The 19,997-nt window shown below is 40.0% G+C and overlaps 1 protein-coding gene across 1 annotated transcript in view; it reads left to right on the forward strand.

The window, feature by feature from the left end:
* Positions 1-2,151: 2,151 nt before the first annotated feature.
* The window catches only part of eed (embryonic ectoderm development), a 64,233-nt gene continuing 46,387 nt past the window's right edge, over positions 2,152-19,997 (forward strand). The window contains exons 1-6 of the mRNA XM_062447211.1: positions 2,152-2,352; positions 12,704-12,856; positions 13,114-13,206; positions 16,724-16,789; positions 17,026-17,151; positions 17,459-17,540. Coding sequence (XP_062303195.1) covers positions 2,236-2,352; positions 12,704-12,856; positions 13,114-13,206; positions 16,724-16,789; positions 17,026-17,151; positions 17,459-17,540 — 637 coding nt within the window. The 5' untranslated portion in view covers positions 2,152-2,235. The remainder of the gene's footprint in view (positions 2,353-12,703; positions 12,857-13,113; positions 13,207-16,723; positions 16,790-17,025; positions 17,152-17,458; positions 17,541-19,997) is intronic.

The following is a 19,997-nucleotide window of genomic DNA, read 5'->3' on the forward strand; positions in this document are numbered from 1 at the left end:
ATTGCTCTCCTTCTCTCTCACACACATGTACAATTACTAATGTCATATTTACAAACCTAAATTAGAAATGCAACTAAGCTCAGAACCAATGTGCCCACAGAGCCATACGCGAACAGCAATGTGCTCAACACCACAACGAAGCGGAAAGACAACTTTTTAGGGATACATATCCATTCTATGACAACAACCTTAATAGATAAGCATGGACACACTGACACTCGTCATTATCTATATCTATTGATCCAGCTCAGAAATATGACCAATGCACAGACCAGCGCCACAAAGGCAGGATAAAACATGCTTTCACTCACCAAGGCTGAGAGCTCACTTGAAGAGAAAGGTGCCTTCTTTTGTATGCTAACCGTTAGCCACTTTTTTTCAAAAAACACTCCCTGTTAAACCTGCGGTTACTTTTACCAGCAGTTTGAGCTATGACAATATTGTGGCTAATGGGCACCACCAAGTCGCTTTACTTCAACTTTCTCCTCCAAATTAAGGGTTTAGAGGGCATATATATAAGGGTATATAACCGGTGCTCGAGTATGAAATACACTTTATTCATTTTCTCAACTTATCTGGAGTTTGTGAAGCTAACAAGCTAGCTAAGACAATCTACCCTCCTCGCTCTTCTTGCCGACTAATGTTGGCGCCAGACAGACAGCCAATCAGGTCTGAAATACGAAATGACGCTACCGGCTCTCAGCCCCACTTGGCATCAAATTTGTGTGATCCACATTACATTAAATTCAGAGCATGCGTATTAATACTTTCCCACGTCCAATGTACATTGCATTGTGAGAGAGGGGCTAGCCCCACCAGAGCCCAACCTTCACGATTAGCCTATGGCCGACTACTACTCGAATCGGCAGAACGCAGTCTGAAGCAGCAAGGCAGGGACCAATAAACATGAAATAAAATAATAACACAAATGAATGATATGCAATTTAGGAAGATGCTATATTCATAGATAAGAAATTATACGAAGTAATCTTCGAGAAATAAAAAATAACAGAATTTTGTTGCAGTTCTTTCTCTTGACAACAGATGGGGCACCTGCCCCTAATGACCAGTCGCATACTCCTATTCTATTTAACCCTCGTGCTGCCTTCGGGTCACATGACCCAAAGGTTCATAATGAACCATCGTTGTGTTTACCCAATTTTACCCAATACAAAAACAAATTAAAATAATTTTCTTTTAACCTTTGCAATGTGGGGGGTCTGAGACAGCCTAGCTGTTAAAAGAAAATGCTTCACTTTGTCTTTGTATGCAGTAAATCTGTCGCAATACGACGGTGGGTCACAATGACTGATGGGTCAGAATGACCCGAAGATAACACAAGGGTTAAAAAACAACAACATAATTATTCATAAGTATGCAGTGGCATAACGACATGTCTGACGTTGATAACAAACCAAACCGTTTAAAAATAGGTAGAAAATTGAGCAAGTTATGGTCATTTAAAAAGTACATGTAGCACCAACACAATGTTATTGGTGAGCGAGTTGACTGTAGCAAGATGGCCGCCATGCGCGGACGTTCTAGACTCTGCCGTAAGACATCTAGCCTTTATATATATCTATGGTCGCCACATTCGCCCTGCAAATGAGACACACGCAGCTTTCTTTCACAGTAGTAAAAAATGACTCGTCCTCCCATTCACTGTGAAAATTCTAAGTTTTCTTTCTTTTTCTGCCATGTTTTTAGGGTAAGAAACCGCATTCAGCTCCCCATCTTCGCTGCTCCACGAACGCTAAAGTGTTGTCATGCGCACAATACTGGTTTTAACTTTTATCAATAAAAGCATTTTTATTTTTATATTGTCATTTTCAAACCTATATAAATGCAAGTGTGATTAAAAAAAGAATAGCAACAGAATAAAATTAAATTTTTGACGCAGCTCACTGGTGAGTTGTGCTATTTTTAGAACAGGCCTGCGGGCGACTCATGTGGTCCTTGGGGGCGACCTGGTGCCCGCGGGCACCGTGTTGGTGACCCCTGTCCTAGACAGTAGTCCAGGGGTAGCCTATGCGCATGGAAGAGTGAAAATCTGCGATTGTCAGTTGATTAATGTGCACTGCTTTAAAAAAAAATCCTATTTACAAAAATGCGTAGTGTTTACTGCTTCCTCTATCGTAACCCGGAAGTCGTGTTGCTGTGAAGAAAATCGGGAGATCACTGTCCACTTGGCTGTTTCTTTCAGATTCCTTTGCCAAGCTCAGAAAGTTTGAGAGAATGAGAGAGTACATGAGCATGTCCGAAACCTCAGAGGCGGGAAAGGAGATGCCAACGAAAAAACAAAAATTAAGTAGTGACGAGAATAGTAATCCTGACCTTTCCGGGGATGAAAATGTGAGTGAAATGAATTATTACAGTTCTATAGAGTTATTAGATAATTAGCGTTATATGGAAACTTTTCTGTTCGTTCATCTAGCTACTGTCTGTAGCTAGCTAATGCTAGCGAATTGGGAACTCTAGGCACCAAGGGAAAAGCAAACATACATTTAAATAAATGTGATATAGTATGGTAGCTAACATTGTAGTCCGAATGATGGGATGACGTACTGTTTATGAATCCAAAAGTAATTGCCTACTTCTGTCTTAAATATTAGCTCTAGAGCTAGCTAAACTGCCTCTCTTAGACCTTTGGTCCACTTTTCAGTGTAAACACATGTAATACACATTAATATCGTGTGAACTGCAGGAAACATTAGTCTATGCGACTCGTTCTAAAAAATAATTAAAAAAAGAGCATTATTTGCTCCCTTTTGTCCATGGCGCGTGGGACACGCTGTTAACAAGCGTTAAATGCCTGCTACCATTGTTCTTCGTCATGAACGTAAATTTGGAGAAGGGATAACAACAGTAGCATAGGCCTACCAGCCAAATGAGTGCTCTAACAATATAAATTGATGGTTCGATTACACCTTGAGTTATATTTCATCAACGCATAGGTTCCCAAATTCTGCTAACGAGATAATCAGCCAGCTAGCTACAGTTCTAGCTCTGGACGGAAAAAGGAACAAATATTAAACAAGCACCACATCAGTTCTGACAGAACCGCAGGCCATTGAAGTTGAACTGAACAACTACTCGCAGACAGTGAGACAAATCTTCTGGCATGGTGGAAGATCCATGGAACATTCTTTCTCAGTTAGCTGCCTGGCAAAGTGCCACCTTTGCATACCTACCACCAATTTCCCCGCAGAGCATGCTTTTCGCACAGGTGGTAACATTGTGACCTGCCATAGGGCAGCTTTTAAAGCCTGAGACAGTTGACAGATTACTCTTTCTTGCCAAAAAAACAAAACATGTATTGAAGTTTCAAAGAATGTGACATTGAAATAATTAGCTGTAGAATAATCATCCTCAACATTTAAGCTTTAATTAGATTTTCTAAAATCAATAGTCGGTATACTCCATCATTTGATGTGATTGTGTCTGTTGAGCGCTGTACAATGAGGCTTGAGCAGGGCTTGAAATTGCTCCCAAAATTGTCAGCAAATTAAAAATATATTTGGGAACATTTACATTGTCATTTTGCAGACACTCTTATCCAGAGCAACTTACAGTAAGTACAGGGACATTCCCCTGAGGCAAGTAGGGGGAAGTGCCTTGCCCAAGGACACAACGTCATTGGCACGGCCGGAATCGAACCGGCAACCTTCTGATTAATAGCCCCATTCCCTAACCGCTCAGCCACCTGACACCAGCATTAGCATTTGTGCAAATTTTTATGGTGCAACCTGTTTTAATTTCTTTGCTTGCTAATTGGCCTACTGCACAGGATCTGCTGTGGCCAGTCCACCGTTCTATCCAACATTACATAATCAATTAAACTTCATCTTTACATTCTTAACTTTAATACAGATTTTAGATTGACGGCTAATATTAACCAATCACTTGTCACTACACTCTGTCATGTGACAGGGAACCATCTTCCGCGATAGCTAGTTAAATAGCTAGATAACTCGCTAGCTCGATGCTTCAGCCTCATTGAAGAGATTGATGGAGGAGTGACAGAGAGCCAGAAGACCACATTTCAAACCCTAGCGGCAGGATGTGTAAAGCCCCAGTGCAGGGCTCCAGACTAACTTTTTTTACTAGGAGCACAGTAGCCCCTGACTGAAAAATTTAGGAGCACAAGCAGAAAATTTAGGGGCACAACTTATATTAACCTGCAATGCAATTATTAATGTCACTGGAGAGGGTACAATTCAGTGGCAATTTTAGACCCTTTTTAGGGGTCGCCAAGCACCCCTAAATTTCATCTCAGCACCCCTAAAAAAACACATCAGGGACATCCTTAGTTTTTTCATTCATTCAATATTTTGCATAATAATACATAAATGTATGAATTGTTATCCAGTGAAATTAGGGATTTATATTAGCAAAGGGGTTTAGCACTTTTGCAAGGCACTGTATTCATGTCACATTCTCATTGGGGTCTGAGCACCCCTAAAGGTCTGATCCTAGAATCGCCCCTGGTACAATTTCTGGGGAAATTGTGGGGTGTGCTTGAGTCGGTTGCAGATGGGTCCGTTTTTTTACAGACATTTTTACAACTGATATACAGCGACGCACCACATACGTTTGAGTTTAAATACATTATTTAATGTGACATTACGTACTGCAAGTCTTAGCTAAATGACTGTATGATGTGCTTTTCGATCAGTCCTCCGACACCGTGACACGATACTTGCTGAGTATAACAGCGCAACAGCGCAAACACAGGCAGGGATACAGTAGCAACGGTAGTGCTAATAGGTATTTAGCTGCTCAGCTCCATGACGCCGGGTAAGAAGGGCTTGTGAAACTGCTCACCAAACGAAGGGGAACCCACTTGTCTGGCAGATTAAGACTCATGCGTGCATTCACATAAATCGCTTGAACTGAGTGAACTCAAGTGTATGTACAACAAAGAAAACTAGAGAGGGTACAATTTCTGGGGAAATTGTAGGGTGTGCTTGCTTGCCTCGGTTGCACAGGGGTCCGTTTTTGAATGACATTTTTATAACTGATATTTCTGTATATTTTATATATTTACATTTAGTCATTTAGCAGACGCTCTTATCCAGAGCGACTTACAGTAAGTACAGGGACATTCTCCCCGAGGCAAGTAGGGTGAAGTGCCTTGCCCAAGGACACAACGTCATTTGGCACGGCCGGGAATCAAACTGGCAACCTTCAGATTACTAGCCCGCTTCCCTAACCGCTCAGCCACCTGACTCCATAAAAATGCGTACTTATTATTTATAAAGATTACATAGATTTAAAAGCATTTTTTTGCTTCTCATTTACAACTCAAAATACGAGTGAAGTGTAGAATGAAATAGATGTCTTCTCATTTCCCCTGCAAGAGGCAGCCTCATAGCTGAATCAAAACGAATACATTTGGCAGACCGGTGTAAAAAATTGACCTAATCTCTGACTTAAACGTCCTTTTAAGTTTTTCCCTTCTCGTGATATTTTCAGGCATTTAGTCTACTCATATTGCATTCATTCATGAATAAAGAACCCCCTTTGAAGATTATTCTACGACGTTACCGGCAGTAGAAGATGGAATCGCGATTCAAACAGTACCATCTGCTAACTGAAAATATGCCCCCCAAAACGTAAATAAGCTTGACATTTATTTAGTGGAAAATCGCTCATTTCATAAAAAGCTCACTGGTAGCGATCATTGTCAGTAACAACGCAAAATGCGATATAGCCCTGTGTGGAGAAGCTGCCCCGGTAAATTGTACTACTACGGTACAGTACTAGAGACTACTGCTGTGTTCGTCTTGGTAGCGATTGCGTTGGTTGAATTGGATTTAACGTTCCTTTTGTATGGTTTAGGCTGAAATTAATTATTTTCATGAACAGATTGACAACGTTTAGGCTGTGGCAATGAAGTTCAGGTTAGTAGTTAGATAGACTTTTGATTTAAGTAAGGGGAGTGCCGAACATGTTCTGTCGCCGTTTGACTTCCTAAACAGCTGTGTACTGTAGATGTTTTTGTAGTGTGTCTCGCGTAAGCTACAGCGTTGCAGTGAGCTACACTGGTTTGAAACCACAGGTAATGGTAATTTCACCAACAAATCGTTTACTAATGTCAGAATAAATCCTACAACGAAAATGTATATGTGAGGAATGTTTATTTTAACGATTGAAAACAGATACATCATAGACCACTGTAGTATGTGTTGCCCGGGCAACACAGGCTAACGTCATGATGCTAATACTTCAGTGAAATAGTAGACTACTGTTTCCGAAAGTAGATGTACTTCCTTAATAATATCAGCTTATATTGTACATTACACATCACAATTGTGTGTCATATCACAAAGTAAAATGAGTAAATAGTTATCACCCTGGCCTCTTTGCTTGTGGCGTTTCTGCAGCTGCCTTGCAGTAAAGCTATAGGTAGCCTAGCTATCCCCCAAGTTAACAGATGCGAAACGAATGTTCTGCCAAAGGTAGTCACGTGTGTTTTCGTGACGTAGTGACGTAGTGACGTTAGTAACGTCAGTGACTGTGGCTAGCAAATTAGCCACCGTTAGCTTCGCTTTTCGCCACAAAAACTTAACTTGAGCCTAAACCATGCAACGGAACGTAAATTCCAATAGAAGCAACTCAATCGCTACCAAGACGAAACTTTTGACACCTAGGTTGTCTATGTAGGCCAAATATTGACTGAGTTTTAGGGGGGCAAAAAGAAAAAAGAAAAATAATAATATATATGTGAGAGAACAAAGGTTGTGCCCTTGCCGAAGGCAAAGCACACCCAATTATTGTCAAATGTTTTAATGTTTTGGAAAAAATCTGTTAATTGAATTTGTTTCATAAAAAATGTTCAAAATATTGTGATACGTATTGTATCGTACACCCAGTATTGTGATACGTATCGAATCGTGAGCTGAGTGTATCGTTACACCCCTATTCATCGGTGATTAGATGTACACCCAGGTAGTTATTGTTACTCACAGACGTCCAGTGATCCCTTGTCAGCGCCACATGTTTCGTAGCAGCCAAGTAATTTTCCATAATTTTTTTCAGCTTCATACAGCTTGTGAATTTTTCATTACTGTGCGTCTTTGCGGTGCTTTGCTCGAGTCAAAGACTCCAAAAAGTTACGAGTACGAGTGTTCCGATTGGCTGATGCGCAGTCATGCCATCCGCGTGGTGATCTACTCACAGCTCAATACGGATCCGTAATGGCCTCCGACGAAAATTTCTAAATGAGCGAAAGCGATCAGTCTGAGTTTTACTATCCATATCTAACTTCGGTTTCGGCGTATCAACCTCGTTAAAGCTCGGTCGATATGTTAAAGCCTCAGTTTGATATTTCCCGGCATTGGTCACCTGCAGAATGGGTCATCAAATATGTAATTAATTGGCATCGGCATGAATGTGGTCCGCTTAGACAAAATACACTCTGTTCCGTCAGACCAACGCAAATGTGCTTCAAGGTAAAACGAAAATAGAAAATCAAATAAAAGTTAAACTACAATTCTAAATATCGCAAGAATGCAATTTATATGATGGTTTATATACAATACAACAACCAGACATTTAATTGACACGTGTAATACAAAAATATAGTATAAAAGTATATCGCGGTTGAAACGGTATAGCCAAATCTCTCCCGGTAGACACATTTCTACTGTCGCACGGTATATACCGTCATACCGCCCAGCCCTATATGCACTGATATCAAACTAAATTCGCTGCTAATGGAGTTTAGTTAAAACTGTAGACATGCATGGAGATGGAGTCCATTCAAGGCTAGTCAGAGAAATGCGGGACTGTTGTGCAAATCAGCAATGTAATGTTGGCGTAACAAACCAGCGATTAAAAAAAAACGTTTCAATTAAGAACATGGTTGCAAATATGTATGTACAGGACTGTAGAGCACAAAACAAGACTGTCGTAATTTAAGCCATTATTTAAGCCGAGAATACAATTACATTTATCAAACTCTGGATGATCTGGCCACCATTGTTGCCGGTTGCGCAGTATTCGCATACCCCGTGGTTTCAAGTAAGCTCCCGAAAACACTTGGTTTTAAGGGGTATGTACACCTACCCCGTAGCCCTACCCCTCGATCAAAATGGGTATTGGGACAGCCCATACTCTCACATGAACGTGCAAAACATAGGGATAGGGGTAAGACAGAGAATTGGGATTCGGCCTTAGTGAGGGGCCTATGCTGTTCAGTGAGGGTGGTTTGGCGCATTCCACTTGAACTCCCCTCACCGACCAACGCATGCTTCGCGTTGAGGTGGTACTTTAGGCGTCGTCCCGCAAAGTGTGCATATCACTTTGGTTTTATTGAATGTTCCATTTTTGTTTATTTTGGAAGACGAACTTCCCATCCGGAAGTTCCTCAGGTTCATCAGAATTATCCATGTTGTTGGTTTGTTTGGATAGCAGCTGCCGTCTGACTGCATTAGAGCGGCGACTAGTGCAGATTAGGTGGAATTGTGGGTATATTACGTTAAATGTGTAAAAAAAAACAAAGCTAATTAATCCTGTAATTTAATCATAACGTGTTAACGAGTTATTTTTCACAGCTCTAGTTATAAACCACAATGAACCTTCAGGTTTCTTTAGGGTTCTGTCCTAAGGAGAATACTCTTAAAGGTCCCATGACATGAAAACTTCACTTTAGAAGGTTATTTAACATTACTATGAGTTCACCTAGCCTGCCTTTGGTCCCCCAGTGGCTCGATATTTCGATAGGTGTAAACCAAGCCCTGGGTATTCTTCTGAGAGGTTTTGAAAATCCCTATATTGTGACGTCACAATAGGGGGTTACCTCCCCTTTCTCTGCTTTGCCCACCAATGAAAAAATTAGCTACGACCGTGCGAGCGCGACATTGGTTTTTCCTCGAGACATCATGGCTTGCAAACGACCGAAGCATGGCAGTTAGCCATGCCTCTTTCTTCCTGATAGCATTTAAAACTACAGACACAGAAACGGCCGATCCTGAGGAAAGCTCATTGTGGGACTGCTCGTAGTGGCTGTAATTCTGCACCAAGGCTGAATTTCGGGAAAGAGACTTCAGATACAGTATAAGGGGACCACTAAGGCCTATGTAAAAGCATCCAAATTCGTCAGCATGTCATGGGATCTTTAACTTTAAGTTCAGCATTGTTACAATAAAATATATTGTGATTATTAACATTGATGAATAAAACATTGTGATAAAAACACCCAACAACATTGTGATAAAACTATATACGTTGGCTATCGCCAATGTAGTTGATGTATCTAATGTAGGCTCATACTTAAAACTAGTCTTTCCCTCATCTGTTCCTATTTTTGTGCCGGAAGTTGAGAGATGGTTGCGGCCAGCTTCATTAGTTAGATAATGAATGGCAGTTTTTCTAAGCTCAGAATGTATAACAGGTAGGGGTGGGGACAAAAATCGATTCACATTTGAATCGCAATTCAGTCTTCTAGCGATTCACATCGTTTCAAAAATGTTTTTTTTTGTAATGTTATTTTCTTTTTTCTTTAATAATAAAAACTTGGGATAAAAAAATCGAGTCTCAAATTAAGAACTTTAAATTTAAGGCCTTAAAACGTCTTAAGAAACGCTGGCCGCAGAAAGTTATTAGTAGCAAAAAATGGTCTTATGGTCTTAAAATGTCTTAAGATGTTAAATTTGACTTACTGAAAACTGCAAGAACCCTGTTTCAACTTTAGACTATAAAAACATCATAAAAAAGGCTATAGTTAAAATCAGTTAACCCCTTACATTTTCTCTGCATTTCGGAGATAAGGATTAAAGTGCAAAGAAAGCTAGCTACCATACTGTAGCTCACACCAGCAACTGCTCAATTTAAGACAAGGGGTTTGGTAAATAGAACAGAATATACAAGGCAACCAATTGCATTCAATGAAACATTTTATTATAGAATATGCAGTGTTTCCTCTGTTGATTATGGCGGCCCGCCACGGCTAAATTTCTGCCGCCACGGTATCAGAAATAGGGCTGTACAAAATTGTAGGACGTCTATCAGTGATTGTTAGAGTGCATGTCGGAGAATAGCACGGACACGCGCTTCACACTGCAGTTGAGATTGCGTGTGTGCGTCCTTGAGAAATGTAAGTCGTATAACATATGTTGTCAGTTCAAGGCATTTGCAATGAAATGAAACTAAGCGTAGTAAGAAATTGTATAATTCTGTTTAGTTATTTAGAAGAGAATTTGCTTTTACGACCGATATTCAGCTGCTTTCAAAGGGGCTGGCTAGCTAACAGAATGACAATATTAAGTGGATATACTCAGCATAGATCAGTGAATTTTGTTACAGAAATTAATGTGTTTACTGATGTCAAAACTGCCAGCACATTGCAAATGTACAAGCGCTGTATGGTGAATTAGGCCTACAATTATGGCCCAACCATTGTGCATGTAATGACTTCTGTTATGAACTAAATGTTTAGATGTTTGTTGTGGTAAGACAATATAACAGAGAACCAATACAGTAATGTTTTATCAACATAACTTATTTATAGGGGTGTAACGATACACTCAGCTCACGATTCGATACGTATCACGATACTGGGTGTACAATAGGGCTGTCCCCACTCAGTCGACTAGTCGATTTTCTGGTCGATATGCTCTTGGTCGGGTAAGATTTTTTTTAGTCGAGCTGCCGTATGGCAGTGTGAGATCTGATTCCCGCTTGTGTCATCATTGCTGAATTAACGAAATGTTCTACAGAAATTGTAGATTATATTAAAGACAAATAAAGCAACTCTAAAAATATATCATTTAAAAGAAAAAGTTTTACTGTTTTCCCTTTCGTTAATCTGCGCTTTGTTTTGGTTTGGTATTTTGCACACAGCACGAGCACAATTGGCTGCCGAACTACAAACTCTGCCATAGCCTCCTTTTTCGGTGTAGTCAGAATGGCAAAGAAATCTGTGCTATGGCAGCATTTCATTAAAGTACATTTACATTTACAAAGTATACCGGGTGTCTCGAAAAACGTTGAATGCAAACTCTGCCAACAACAGTTTATTTTTCATAGTTCGACGTCGAATATGATGTAGCCTACCACCTGAAAAACGTAAGTTGGCCTAGCCCTACTTCGCTCATGCTAACGCGCTGGGTTGAAAAATGAATATGCCTATTTTAAGAATCGCATCCAAATCGAATGACATTTTCTCCGGCCAAGACAACAAAATCTTTCTCTGTTGCACTGTTCCCCACTCAGCTTCTACGTAAGTTCGCATGCTGCAAGTTTTCAGGCAGTGATAAGCGCGCTCTGATGATTTGCATGTTAAACAAACAATATTTTTAATTTGTAGTACATTGTAAGAGATACTAAATACCATCGGCATTCGGTTACAACAGGACTGGTGATACGAGTCTTATTATTAGTAGGCTATTAGCGGCTGAATCTGCAATGTCCAGCAGCCATTGAGTCAGATTTGGGAAATGTTTGTACGTTTTTTTTTGTGTGGAAAAAAAAAAGCGTTTCAAATTTCGTTTGGTCGATTTTCAGACGTTTTAGTCAAGTCTTGGTCGACCAAAGAAAATCTTTGTCGGGGACAGCCCTAGTGTACAATACAATATGTATCACAATATTTTGAACAACATTTTAAAGATGCTGTAAAGTTGTATGTGTTAATTACTTTGTCTTTGCATCGTACCAGCTGAGGAACAGAATGCAACTGTCTGTGATCTGATGTAGATAGGTCGCTGTGACGTAGATAGGTTGGGTTTTTGCCCCGCCTATACAAAACCTGAGCTGAAAACGTGAGAGAAACTGTTCAACGGTCTAACTCCACATTTCAGTGCGACAAAGTTTTCGCGCTTTGCACATGCTTTCAGGAACTCATTTCACATGTATATAATGGACTGAGAAGCAAATCATGGAATTTGCTTTACAGCATCTTTAAATAAAACTGAAATTTAATTAACAGATTTATTTCCAAAACATTTAATTTTGGAATTTTAATTCCAAAATTATTTCAATAATTTTCGTTGTTGTAGAATTTTGTTAACTTGGTTAGCAATTTCTGTGAATGCAATGAATGCACGCATGACGCAGGTGCAGAGTAGGTTGCGTGTTGGTAGCTCAACCAATAGGATCAAACGGACGACATATTGTAAAAATATTGCCATAACTCTACGATACATATTGTAAAAAATGTGTATTGTATGAACAAGAAATGTAATTACCAGCTGCCTCCCGGGCACTGCACTATCTATTATTCCAGAAATCTGTGTGTGTCAGACATCGTGGGCACTGTGCCCTATCTATAATTCCAGGAGTCTGTGTGTGTGTGTCACCAATTTTATCATGGGCACGATGCACTAGTGTATCTAATTATGGCTAATCGCAAATCGGCTCATATATTTGCTTTTCAAAATTTACGGACATTCTGTAGTACTACTTTGCCGTTTCCAGTTTCCATCTCGCAGAACGTCAGAGGATTTTTCCCACAATTTCTGTTGGCATTCACCTTGCGTATGCATGCACTTCATTAAGGGATTCATTAGGAGACGTGCAATAAACTACATACAAAACGAATGCAGCATGCGTGTGGCAACCATTATTCCCTTCATCAATAAATAAGTTAAAAATCTTCTGTCATGACTTCTGACGGTTAACAAAAAAAACGGTTAAGAAAAAAAAAAGCCCTAATATAATTTTTCCATGTGAATTTTTTCCCTAACCCTATTTTTATGTTTAGGATGATGCAGTCAGCATTGAGAGTGGGACAAATGTGGAGCGTCCAGACACACCCACCAATACAGCCAATGCTCCAGGGAGAAAGAGCTGGGGAAAGGGCAAGTGGAAGTCTAAGAAATGCAAATATTCTTTCAAGTGTGTTAATAGTCTTAAGGTGAGTATCAAGATTTCTTGCAGTGTAGCTTACTCATGTAGTCATTGTCCTGTACCACATTCAGTTTTATATTATCTGTAAAGAGTATAGTCATTCAGTATTAACACCTTGAAAGTTCACCTTTTTGACCCCAAAATCTTACTGCATTGCTTAGTGTAATATTGCTAGTGTCAATAAAGCAACATGACTTGTCATATTTAGCTGTACTGCATTAATTATCATCACATAAAATATTACAAGACAAAAAACCTTTCCAGGAGGACCATGGCCAGCCACTGTTTGGAGTCCAATTCAACTGGCACAGTAAAGAGGGGGACCCTCTGGTTTTTGCAACAGTGGGAAGCAATAGAGTAAGTTACTCACTACATATAGTTCTTTGAATGACTTTGGACAGTTTGCTTTTACTGTTTCAAGATGAGGATAAATACAAGGCTGCCAAATTTGACAGAATATGCAACATCTGTTCTCTGTTTAATTTAACCCTGTCTTACAACCAATGTTGGTTACAGATGTTACTCATTAGTGGGTACGGTACTCTACCACTGACAAAGTGTCAGAGAGATTGGTAATGACCCTAACGTTTCATAAACTACACTACGCAGAGGGCACTAGCACTACGTGACTTACCTCAGATCTTGATGAATCACGTAAAGGCAAGCAGTCGGCCCACATTTACATTTAGTCATTTAGCAGACGCTCTTATCCAGAGCGACTTACAGTAAGTACAGGGACATTCCCCCGAGGCAAGTAGGGTGAAGTGCCTTGCCCAAGGACACAACGTCAGTTGGCATGACCGGGAATCGAACTGGCAACCTTCGGATTAGTAGCCTGATTCCCTCACCGCTCAGCCACCTGACTCCCTAGTTGGCAGCAAATAAAAACAAAAGGCCTATGTAGAGTTTTATTGGTCTAAGTTTATCTTCTTGCTGTACCGTCCACCTGGCTCTTTTCTACATGTTCACCTGTTTGTTGTCGCACTAAGTGCGACATCAGGTTCTGCATTCCTATTGGTTTTTGATTTGACAATCATTGTTGGAGGAAAAAATCTTCTGACACTGCCAGAATTTAATCTGATGCTAAATTTGATTGCAACTGTCATTAATTGGGGGTCGGGGAACATGTCAAACTAGCAATCAAAGACTAGGATTTTAGCCTAGGATTATAGGAATATACCATCTGCAAATTTCTGCAAAATATGCCCCCAACAATGTAAATAAGCTTTACATCTATTTAGGGAGAAATGGCTAATTCAAAAGAAGTTTGCTACGAGCAAGCTAGTTGCGGTGGCTAGACAAACTTCACTGAGTGAGGGGATTGTTTGAAAGCGCCGGAAATGAGAATGTTTGTTTTGACAAAGTTTAGGCTGTGGCACTGAAGCCAGCGACGCACCACACAAGCTTGAGTTTAAACTTCACATACATTCTTTCATGTGACATTACTTACTGTACATGCAAGTCTTGATTTGCTTAAATGTACCAGGGCTCCAGACTAACTTGTTGCCTTGGTTGCACTGGTGCGCCTAACTTTTTTATTTAGGTGCACCAGCACAAAATTTAGGTGCACCCAATTTTTCCTTGCGTCGCCACAATTTCAAGGTCACCTTTTTATCACGCTCCATATACATTCATATATATTATGTAAATGATCTTAAACAAGAATAAGGTGTAGGTAAATATATTTTTTATTTGAAGCACAATCATACTGTATATATAAAAAAAAAAAAAATTAAGTGCTTCACTGAGCTACCAAACTAAAACATTTTAAGCAAAATAAAACATTTCGAAATAGAAAGTGCTACTGTTTAAAAGTGCTTCCCTGAACTGAGACCTAACATTTCATGGCTCAAAGTCTTATAGCGGGTCCCACCTTGCTGTCGCATGCCCTTCAGATGGCCAACACCTGTAATTTGGCCTTCTTGCCCTATGGCCTTGGCTAAATCATCTTGCCACACTCTCCCTAGAATCAAAATCCTAGCTCCATGGGTTAGCTCCATGGCCCAGCTTTGTAAATCAGGGGTCCGCAATTCATTTTTACAAGGGGCCACATGAGAAACCTGAAATGTGTTGGAGGGCCTCATCAATTTGCTCACTATTCATTTTCTCCCATTGTAAAAAGCAGTAAAGTATATATTTTGATTAGCTGCTACTGGTTATCAGAAGAATAAGGATATTCTGTAAATACTTATATAAATATTTTGGATTTTGGTGTAGGTCAAATAGGAAAGATTATAGAAGTAATAAACAGTATAAACAACAACAACAGTGTTTCATTTTATTTGTAACCAGTTAATCTTCACAAACACTGAAAAGTTGTTTTGCAGTATGTTAAAGATGTGGAATTGATCAACTACAAAAAGCAATACGTTTTTTCAGTTCATTTTGTTCTGTGAGAGAAATCCAGTGGGCTTGAACAAGTGCATCGAAATCTGTCTGAATGTCTGAGGTGGATATGCGAAGGACAGCTGACAGGTAATGATCAGGGTCTGCAGTTCAACTAGCAAACCATCAGCCCGCGCCCACTAAATCAGTCAAGTTCTTATTATGTCCGCGTTAGTTTTTTTTCTTCACAGCTTTCGCTTTGACCTCAGTAAACAGATACTTAGAAGTCCATGTCTTGTTAAAAGTTAATCAGTGGCAAAGTTTTTCATTTTCAAGGGCTAACCAACAGCTAACTCTCCTGTCGGTGAGGTTGCGCAAGCGCACATATGTAAATCGCCTGATCACTGTAGTCTTTCAGGACTACATATTTACTACCACTCAACACATTTATTTATTTTACATTTTTGATTTACCTCACGCGGGCCGGATTGAGACAGCCTGTGGCCGGTTATGGCCCGCGGGCCATACAATGCCCAGGTCTGCTAAACTGACTCTCTGGTGCTCAGGTCGTAATTTCAATCACACAGCACGGAGCTACAGGAATATCTGGACCACAGCCAATCAGAGGCAAAGACCCGCCCCATCTCTGTCTCTGATTGGTTTAGACCACGATATGATCCAACCATGAGTATCAGTTCCGTCTTAGGATAACAAACGCTTCGTTTGTGGAGAGACAGCGGATGCGAGGAGGTTAGGTGCACCGGTGCGACCTAGGAAAAAATGTAGTCGCACCCGTACACATTTTGGTCGTATAGTGCGACCAATTCGCACTATGAGAGAGCCCTGTGTACATGTATGATGCTGCTAGTAGTAGCAAAGAGTCAATATAAGTTATTTGGTAGTAGTACACCACGGCACGATACGATACTCGCTGTGCAACAGCACATCAATCCATGCGTCGTTGCTAACGTGTGCTGACGTGGTGACGTAGATAGCACTGAGTACCCTTCGTCGACTAAAGGCACTTTTTTGCCACAAAAACGTTGTAACCTCCTAAACCGTGCAACGGAACGTAAATAAAAATACAAGCAACGCAATCGAGACCAAGACAAACATTTTGACACAGGTGTTGTCTATGTATACCAAATATTGACTGATCCTTAGGGGGGGCGAAAATAAACAATAATAAATATATATGTGAGAGAACAAAGGTTGTGCCCTTGCCGAAGGCAAAGCACACCCAATAATAATAATAAGAAAAGGTAGAAACACTAAAGGTGGCTTGGCCACTTCGCGGCTTGGCCACCAACTTTGGCTTTGAAATGCAGTGACATGTGGAAGCACTTTGACAAAATTGTTTACAAAAATACAGTGCAAGTTATATAGTGCAAAACTGCCATATAACTACTACTAGTACTATGCACCATCCCACGCTAGTCAAATGTGGGGTTCAATAGCCTAATGTTCATGTTCAGGAAAATACTGTTGTTTAATAATAATTTTTATTGGTCCAAATTACATTGTGTTATCTTAACCTTTAACCCACCAGGTTACACTGTACGAGTGTCATTCCCAAGGAGAGATACGACTTCTTCAGTCTTATGTGGATGCAGATGTATCCTTTACACTTTTTCCAAATGTGTCATTTTTTGCTCATATTTTTGGAGGAACTTACATTTACTTTACATTTAGTCATTTAGCAGACACTCTTATCCAGAGCCACTGAGCCAAACAGCTTCAGTGTCTAGCGTTTTTGATATCCAGACTTCCCCCTCCCCCAATGACCCCAAACCAACAGGCACACCAACCCAACAGTTAAAAATTGTTGTGCTTGACTGATGTTGCATTAAGGCAGACGAGAATTTCTACACTTGTGCTTGGACATTTGACACAAGTACAAGTCATCCCCTCTTGGCAGTGGCTGGATCACGTGGAATCATTAGAGTGATCAACCACATCACCATGCAATGCATCAAGGTGAGTCTACACACATATCAAAGATCTCAATTTAACTGAGTAGCCTATATTGTTATAATTCTATACATGGACAAGTGGAATAAACAAGTAATTGTAATTAAAAAAGTAATCAAATACAGCCATGAGCATTTTAATGTTGGAATTAACCCAGAATTGCATATTGTACATCATTTCTGTAAATGGTCAGTGGTAGAAATGGGGGAGAAACCATTGAAGATATTGGTCACACACATTGTGGAAAACGTTATACCATGGTGTTTTGAAAATGCCTTTAATTCTTACCACTGTTGTCTCTTTTTCAATGGAGCATTATGTGGGACACGGGAATGCCATAAATGAACTGAAGTTTCACCCGAGGGACCCAAACCTCTTGCTATCTGTCAGCAAAGGTAATCTTGCTGTAGTTATTTTATCCTGTGTTCCAGTGACTAATATCTTTATTAGGCAATTGTTTATAAGCCTTTCAATTATAGAATGTCTTTAATAAAAGCTTGTTTGGAGTACATTCTACATCACAAGTTAACTTTTAGAGAACATGCTCCACCTTTTGAAGGTTGGATGTCGTGTTAGCAGTTGTTTCCACATAAATTCCCATAGCACTCTTCCCCATCAGTTTTTTGACTTCACAAAATATATCCACCTCTTCCTGATCTCATCATTCTTGGGAAATTTAAATATGGAGACTATTTTGTAAATTCTCGCATCCAGGGAATATGCATTTGGAGCATAGCTAGCTAGCAAACTGTAGGCTGTAGTAACATTAACTAACAGTAATGACCAGCGTTGGAAATACACGAGGGCAAAGGGAAAAAATGCCCCTAAGAAATATAATTTTGCCCCTGATATCACTAGGAGAGGGGCAACAATTGCCCCCAAAACAAACGTTTTGTAATTGTTTTAATCGATCCAGTATTTGCTTCAAAAACAACTTAAATGCGATGTTTGCTCCGGAGGCAGAAGCGCTCATTGCCACAGGCAGCAGCACTCGCTGCTCGCTTTGTGACGCATTTGACGTCAAACGCGTCACAAAGCAAGGGACTCAGCAGAGAAGAGCTCAGGCAGATAAGCCGAGTGCACCAGCTGGGCGTAAAAAAGTTGGTCTTAACTCCTACGTCGGTCATACGTCCGACTTTGTGATTTGAATTTACACCAAGTGCACCAAGCTTGACAGACCACGGTCGTAGCTACGCATGGTTTTAAGATGCACGTCCTTGTTGAAAATGCGAAAGCGTCAATCGTTGCCAAGCAAAAAAAAAAAAAGTAAAAAGAATCAAAGAAAACACTTTGAATCTGTAGACTACTGCTTAATAGTCTTATTTTTTCCATTTGGTGACAATTGCTCATATACTGTTAGCCTAATAAGCATAAGCATATGTATTATCTTGAACAAAGGTTAAATGTTATTTCACAATTTTCTAAAAGTGCCCCCAATTTTTTTTAAATGCCCCTGGATTTCAGTCAGTGGGGGCAAAAATTGCCCCCCAAAAAATACGTTAATTTCCTACCCTGGTAATGACAGTAACTCACTCTCGATTGAGCAGGCAAAATTCAAAGGGAAAACCTAAAACACAAGTAAAACAATGTATTCTTCCGTACACAAACAAAATTACTAAAATACACACATTTCACAAATGCCAAGGTTATAAATGACAAATATTATCATTCTGTATTAAGCTCTGACCCTTATTACATATTTAATGCACAGTCAACTGATCAGCCCTATGTTGTCACTTGTCAGTCAGCTATGCCTGCCCCATAGGTAATGCCTTCTTTGAGTTGTAATGGTGGTGTTTAACCTTTTTTAACGAGTCAGTGGACTTTTGCTTATGTTTTACATGCACTTTGCAACAATGTCTATAACAAGTATCTGTTGCACACAAGTGTCTTTTCTTTATCTTTTTACATTCATACCTTAAGCAGGGTTTCCCGCAGAACATTTGTTAGTTAAGGTGGTGGGGTGGGGTTTGCTGTCAGACTGGGGGGGGGGGGGTCGTCTATCGCTTGTTGGGGGGGTCTATTGCTTCGCTTGTTTGTGCGATAGACTAATGCGTTCTGCAGAGAAGGGAGACTGGCGTTGGTCACGGTTTGGAATGAAAGGGAGAAAATGAATATATATATATATCATAATATTTTTACGACGTAGTTAAGGCGGCAGGCGTGTGTTGCTTAGGCGGCCGCCTTAGCTGCAAAGTGCTGAAGGGAAACCCTGTTAAGAAACTGTATTATTCAGATACATACTGTAAATGAATTGTGACATGTTCTCAATCATTTATTAACATTTTTAGTGCAGAAATGTTTATGATCGGAAGATGTCAAATAAACTAGTTAATAGGGGTGGGCGGTATACAGGTATGGACGTGAATACCGGTATGGCGTTGTGCCATGATATGGGTTTTGCCATATCATGGATATCAGGGTATATTAATAAATGTATTAAGTAAAGTGTTTCTGTTTGGTATAAAATCAAGTGATACAGCCTAGTGGGCTAGTTCAAACTTGTTAGCTATCTTTTATAAAAAATAAACATTTAAGCAAACGCAGCACGCATTGTGCCAGCCAATGAAAGTCAACAAACAAGCTAGCGCACCTCCAGAGGAAGCAAACATTCGTAAGGGATAATGCCCGTCGAGGTGTCCAATATCACCTGATAATGGACGATGCGGAGGCGTGAACCGTCCGACGCACATTATCCCGCTTATACCATGGTCACTTGCCAACATTTTTTTTTTTTTTACAAACATTAATTTATGTTTTCAGGCGTTTTGCAAAAGAAATTTAACATTAGCCAACTCTGATATTTTATAGTCAGCTCAGCTCAGAACCAACACCTAGAGATGCGCCGATCA

The sequence above is a fragment of the Osmerus eperlanus genome, chromosome 21, assembly GCF_963692335.1.
Source record: "Osmerus eperlanus chromosome 21, fOsmEpe2.1, whole genome shotgun sequence".
NCBI classification, from domain to species: Eukaryota; Metazoa; Chordata; class Actinopteri; order Osmeriformes; family Osmeridae; genus Osmerus; species Osmerus eperlanus.